Source organism: Onychomys torridus, chromosome 2 (genome assembly GCF_903995425.1).
Source record: "Onychomys torridus chromosome 2, mOncTor1.1, whole genome shotgun sequence".
In the NCBI taxonomy this organism is placed as follows: Eukaryota; Metazoa; Chordata; class Mammalia; order Rodentia; family Cricetidae; genus Onychomys; species Onychomys torridus.
Window position 1 is genome coordinate 130,255,297 of NC_050444.1, and position 6,640 is coordinate 130,261,936.

The 6,640-nt window shown below is 45.8% G+C and overlaps 1 protein-coding gene across 1 annotated transcript; it reads right to left on the bottom strand.

Moving 5' to 3' along the window:
• Window positions 1-2,204: 2,204 nt before the first annotated feature.
• Window positions 2,205-4,964, bottom strand: Tex38 (testis expressed 38). The gene is made up of 2 exons (XM_036179276.1): window positions 3,864-4,964; window positions 2,205-3,489 (listed from the first exon to the last, which is right to left on the bottom strand). The coding sequence occupies exons 1-2, from the start codon at window positions 3,898-3,900 to the stop codon at window positions 2,885-2,887; spliced, it is 642 nt and encodes a 213-aa protein (XP_036035169.1). The 5' UTR covers window positions 3,901-4,964; the 3' UTR covers window positions 2,205-2,884.
• Between the last annotated feature and the right edge of the window lie 1,676 nt (window positions 4,965-6,640).

Below are 6,640 nucleotides of genomic sequence, written 5' to 3' on the forward strand. Positions count from 1 at the left end.
TTCCTTTGCTGAAGACACCACATACTCTGTTCACAGGACAGAAATCAAGCTGGAACTAGGCAGGCAGCTTCCTTCCTGATGGATTGATAGCCCTCCATAATGCATGAAGGTGTTCTCCAAGCTGCTGGGGTAGAAAAGTCATCAACAATCAGCTGTGGACCCTGTGAACAGTACTGCTGACCATCCAGGCAACATGTGCCCAGTGATACAATAATATCAATTCTATTACAGGAATAAGCAACCATTTTCTGTTTGGATTTGAGGCCCACTCCACAACTGGGAATTCATGACCTAGTATCATGAGCTCAGTCAAGAGCCTGTGGCTGGGAAGGTCATAGGCCATACTACAGAAACTCATAACCACACAAAGTGAGGGTTAAATGTCCATCCATGAATGAGACATTTATATATCCCCTCCGGGCTCGGGGGTTATTGTTGAAGACGAGGTGGACAGAATACACAAGCTGGAGGAAGTAGGGGAGTAGAATACTTACATTGAGCTTGATGTGGCCCTTGTACTCTCAGACTCACTGTAGTTGTGATTATCTACACAAGACTGAGCCTGCCAACATCCGGTTATGGGTCAGAAAGCTCATTCATAAGGCCCCACCCCTCCTTACTTAACTAACATTAACTTAAATGCAGTTCATGATTGTCATGGATGGGAAATTTATTTTCTTAAGTAGTATAGCCACTGGTAAGCAACCCTAATGAAATTCATTGTTGGTTTTTTGTTTGCTTGTTTTGTTTTTTGTTTTTCAAAAAAGACAAGAAAGAATGGCAGTGTCTAACCTGAGTAGTGAAGGCTGCAGGGCTCAGGCTTTAGGCATATTCAAGATGAGAGGGAGCAAGGTAAGGACAAAGAATGAGGCTGTGCTGGGGTCCATTAGAAGAGCCACGTAGGCCTGTTTTCTGTTTTCAGATTCTATTTAAAGAGCATGGTTTAAAAAAAAAAATGTTCCATTGACTTGGGGGGCTGGAGAGGGCTTAAAATCCATTGCTAGAGTTTGTATAGACAGGACTGGGGCTTTTCTAGACACATAAAGAAATTAATTACAGGGGCTGGAGAGATGGCTCAGAGAGAGGTTAAGAGCACTGGCTGCTCTTCCAGAGGTCCTGAGTTCAATTCCCAGCAACCACATGGAAGAAAGGAAGAGAGAGAGAGAGAGAGAGAGAGAGAGAGAGAGAGAGAGAGAGGAAAGGAAGGAAGGAAGGAGGGAGGGAGGGAGCGAGGGAGGGAGGGAGAGAGAGAGAGAGAGAGAGAGAGAGAGAGAAAGAGAGAAAGAGAGAAAGAGAGAAAGAAAGAAAGAAAGAAAGAAAGAAAGAAAGAAAGAAAGAAAGAAAGAAAGAAAGAAAGAAAGAAATTACATATTTACCAAGTTCTGGGGATCCCCATGTCTCTCCCTTACCATACATACACAAAATCTGAGTGAGCCTTCCACTCAGGGCAGTTTATACATAAAGCTTACATAATTTACAAACATGGATTTGGCTGATTTCCCTAGTGAAAGGAGGTCTGGGAAAACATAGTTCAATGGTAGAGCACTTGCCAAGCATGCACAAAACCCTGTGGTAATCTTAAAATTGGACCAAATAGGTAGTTTTAATCTTTGTCAGTCCTTTAAGGACTTTTTCAGGAGGTGTTCACATTCCCATGTAATGGATCTTAACTTTTGAGGCATCATGTTTATCTTTAGGAAAGATATAAATGGTGCTGGAGAGGTGGCTCAGTGGTTAAGAGCACTGGTTGCTTTTCCAGAGGACCCAGGTTCAATTCCCAGCACTCACATTGAGGTTCACAATTGTATGTAACTCCAGTTCCAGAGAATCTAATACCCTCTTCTGGCTTCCACAAACACAGACATACATGAAGGCAAAACATCCATACACATAAAATTAAAGAAAATTTTAAAGAAAGATATAAGCAATAAAGCCAAGTATGGGGATACAAACCTAAAATCCAGCACTCAGAAGACTGAGGCAGGAGGGTAGCCTAACATACACAAGCTCCAAGCTAGCCTGGAACATAGTGAGCCCCCATCTCAAAAAAAGAAAATAGGAGAAACGGAGGAAAGAAAGACTACAATACAAACTGGGTATAATTCTAGAAGATGCTCTGACCAACCAGTCTGCCAGTCAAGTTAATGACAACCCCCACACACTAATGCTTTTAACCAAACTGTTCTAACAAGACATGACTAAGCAAATATACCGTGGGGTACAGTAGAAATACTAGGAAGTTAGATGCCAGGAAAATGTGAACTGGAGAGCTGGCCATGTAACATGGAAGGCATATGCCCTGAGAACCTGAGTCTGCATCTCTAACAGGAGGTTCAGAAGAACAGCCATTTGGCATTGTTCTTGGGAATATTAGAAATAAAGGACAAAGACAGCCAGCTAAGAATCAATACATGGCAAATAACAGTCCATCTATACTGTAGTGGCATTTGTTAGGCCTATGACACAGCCAGTGTGGGTCACCACAGCCCTCAACAACTGTCCTCTTGTGGCAGCTGTGCTTCCCATGAACAGCAGTGCCTGGAGGCCTAAGTCAGAGCCTGGCACTCATTTGGGCTTGAATACTGGATGGAGGAATATTGAGTCCAGTCTCCCAAAAGCTAAACTCCAGGTCCCGGAACATGCAACGGTGAAACTCGTGACCAGATTGATTTGCAAAGTGCTACAGTCACATGCTCAAGACATTGCCCTTCTAGGAACAGATGAGACAGAAGAGAGACTTGAACCCCCTTTTTTTTTAATCTTTCATGATATAATGTCCAGATGGCTCTAACCTCCTTGTCAATAACCAACTCCTTGAGGGTATCTCTGTTTTCCACCAAAAGGAGCCTTGGTACCTGCAGCTCCCCCGCTCAATGAGAGGAGACTACAGTTCTGAAGCAAAGGGCTTGGCATTAAAGCAGTTTGTTCCATGGGCCAGTTTGGGGAGGGAAGAGAAATGAACGTTCTTTTCAGGGCAGTTGGCCAAAGGGTAGGAGACAGAGTGGTTCAGCATGGGAGGTAGGTTGCAGAGGGACAAGGTAAAGGGCACCTCCTGAAAAATGGGAACTGGGGGTGAGGAGTCAGTCCAAGGCTGTGGCATTGTTGAAGACAGGGGCTGTTTGGGGACCACCAGAACATGTTTCAAGGGACCGGAAGCTTCACCCCTGGGACTGCTGTCTCGCACAACATAGTTCCTGCCTTCTGTGATATTCAGCTCCCACAGAGAATCTGGATTCTGAACTTGGGTCTCCGTCTTGGTGACAGCACGGGGAGGGCCAGTGTTAATGGCTGCATTCATGCCGTGATGACACCGCTTGTTTATCCAGTACAGCAGTGGGCTGTAGGCGAACATGGCAGCTCTCATCACTTCCACCCACTGCTGGGCATGTTCTTCTCTCTGCAAGTTCTTCTTCCAGTGCAGAAAGAGAATGCAGCTGCCTATTAGCGAGGAACACAGCCCCAGGAATCCAACGCACAAGGAGATCCACACTAAGGCAGTGAGAAAGAAATCTGATGCACTCATGTAAGCTCTGAGCTGTGTCTCATTCCTCTCCTTGACCTTATCACCATTACTCTCTCAGTTCCTTCCCTCCCTCCTCATTCTCTTGTTCAACACTAGACGTCCAAGTTACTTAAGGGATCATTTTTAGCTATTTACAGATAAGAAATACTAGGTCTAGAAATGGTAAGAGCTAAGTCAGCTTTCCAGTAGTCCTTATGTTTCTAGAACAGATTGTCATCTACTTGCTTAGCGCTCCAAGCAGCCACCACTCCTCCATCCATGCAAAATATTTTCCCTAACTATTTGTCACCATGCCCAAGGGCACAAAGTGAGAGGCAGGGACTAGAGATTGTGCACTTACTGCCAGGGAGGCTCAGGTCCTCCTTTTGAGAATCCATGGAGGTCAGTCAGCCTTGGCACCCAGCCTGTTGCTCTGGGGAGAGGAAATTCACATCCCTCCACCAATAGGAGTCCTCAGAAGGCCCAGGCCTCATTGTTCTCTAAAGGAAAGGTCACCGGGTTCTGTCCATTGGGCATTCCAGGGGCCATGTTTGTGGAGTAGTCCTGATAATGGAAGGGAGGAGCCCATGCAGTGTCATCTCATAAACAATTCTCTACTGCTCCTACCAAAGACTGGGCCACCAGGAGAGTTGTCTGCCCTCATCCTTGCAGTGAGCCAGTAGAGCAAGCCCCCAGGAAGGGCCCTGGCACTCTCAAGGAGCTAACCACTCAGTTGGTGATTAAGGAAACACCGCTGGGCACCTTGTCCAGTGCCGATTGGGACAGAGAACACACAGAGCATTGGGCGTGCCTGCCCTCTACAAATCTTGGCTCAAGTTGTCAGGAGAAAACTGGCTCAAAGGAACCAAGTAGTGAGCACTTCCTTTGACTCCTACAATCTCTTTTATTTGTTTCCTTCCTTCGGCAAGTGCTGGCAGGTGTTCTCGGGCCCTGTGGGAGCTCTCCTCTATCTGGTCCTGTATCCTTGTCCAGCCTAACTCTCCTCCTCAGCATTCACACTCAATCCCCTTCTGGCCAGCCCAACAGACACCCCCTTCCACACACACACACACACACACACACACACACACACACACACACACACTAACCACCTTGGGAATTTTGCTCATGCTGCCTCCTCCCTGAGAGTGCTGTTCCTCTCATCTTACCACTGAGTACCTTTCCCTGCTCAGCTTAACCCCTTGCTGTGTAACAAACAGTCTCTCAGTTTTCTTCCTACAAGAGACTTAGAATTGTCTAGTTCAACTCCCTGAGCCCCGTGGGGACAAGTCTCACCCACCCAGCAACCTATCGCCCAGCATCTATTGAAGCCAGAGCCTTGCTTATTACTTAAGGCAGCTTGACCCATTTATGGGTAGCTCAGTTAGAAAGCCCTTGTGAGTTAAGCCTAAACCAACTTGCAGGAGGATATACTGTTACTGGAAGTTTTCCTGTGTCCTGCCCAGTCCTGCAGCTGCTCAGACCCAAATAAACACACAGAGGCTTGTATTAATTTCAAACTATGTGGCCTAGTGGCTCAGGCTTCTCGCTAGCTAGCCCACAGCTTAAATTAACCCATTTCTATAAATCTATACTTTGCCACGTGGCTTGTGGCTTACCAGTACTTTACATCTTGCTTCTCCTGGCGTCTGCTTCACTCTCCTTTCTCCTCCCACTCTCTCTCTTGGATTTTCCTACCTGGCTCCATCCTGCCCTGCCATAGGCCAATGCAGCTTCATTTATCAACCAATCCGAGCAACACATATTCACAGCATACAGAAAAAATCCCACAGCCATATACCAACCAGTCCTAGCCTGAATTCTTACTTTTCAGTTTTGCTCCTTTTATAGTCCCCCATTGTGCCTTGAGACACACTTGGTTACATTTGTTTTTATGTCCTAAATACCAGACAGAAACAGTGTAAAGAGGAAAGGTTTCATTTCGCTCCTGGTTCAGAGGGTTCGGGCCATGTGGTTGGGCAGGACATCACAGCCTCAGAGGAACATGTGGCAGAAGACCACCACTCACATTGCAGCAAACAGGAAGCTAAGTGCAGAGCCAGAGGCAAGCTCCAGGCCATAACCTTCAAAGTCCTGCCCCTTGTGATCTTCTTCTGCCCAACCTCTTCACAGTTTTCACAGCCTCCCAAAATAGTGCCACCAGCTGGGGGCCAAGTGTCCCCAAAACATGAGCTTGTTGAGGACATTTCATATTCAAACCAGAGCAGGCACTATTTTCAGAGTTCTTCCCAGAACGCCTTTTCTCTTGGCTCTGCCTTATTGCCCACAGTTTTTGCTCCTCTGTTGGTGTTTTCCTCTTTCTCCTGGTCTCTAAGTGTTAGCATGCTCCAGGGCTTAGTCTTTAGCATTCTATCTCCATTCCCTCCTGGGTGGACGTATCCACATTTATAACGTTAACGAACACAAATACACTGATAATTCACAGCTTCATACCTCCAGCCTGGAACATAGCTCAGAACTTGAGATTCACATAGCCAACAGTCTGGTTGACATCCTTCCTTGCCTGTCTATTAAGTTATACTTAATCTTGGGTTTTAAAGTAGAAAAACTACTCAGCCTTGGAAGTTTCCATTTTTGCTCCACATTTTGGAGCAAATTCCAGCAGTCAGGATGATCCTTTGAAGAGCAGGCCATGTACTCCTCTGCTCAAAGCCTATGGTAACGTCCCATCTCACTCAGATAAAAAGCCAGTTCTTAACCACAGCATCCGAAGCCCTGATCCATTTAACTACCCAACTCGGTGTCATCTCTACCTCTGTCCCCTTACCCACGGGATAACCTTTGCTGGTTCACAACAGTATAACCACAGCATTTGCTGTTCCCCTTAGCTAGTCAGTTCCTGCAGGTCTCCATATAAATCAGTCCCTCATTTCACTCAGCTCTCTTGCTTGGGCAATCTCCTATTTGTCCCTTTCTTTCTACATACAAGCACTGCCACTTACCTTTATCTACTAAAATGTAAACTCCATGGATTTATGAAAATGTGCTGCTTGTATTAGTTACTTTTCTGTTGCTGTGACAAAAAAAAAAATTTTTTTTTAATCCGTGACTGAGGCAATTTTTAGAACAAGGATCTTTTTGCCTTACAGTTCCAGAAAGAGGGTCCATAATGACAGG

What these genes read in the sequence shown, in the direction of transcription:
- Tex38 (XM_036179276.1), bottom strand. Translation starts at nt 3,900, where the DNA reads ATGGATTCTCAAAAGGAGGACCTGAGCCTCCCTGGCA. An exon ending in GGACCTGAGCCTCCCTGGCA is followed by an intron (nt 3,490 to 3,863) that starts GTAAGTGCACAA and finishes TCACTGCCTTAG; the next exon opens with TGTGGATCTCCTTGTGCGTT.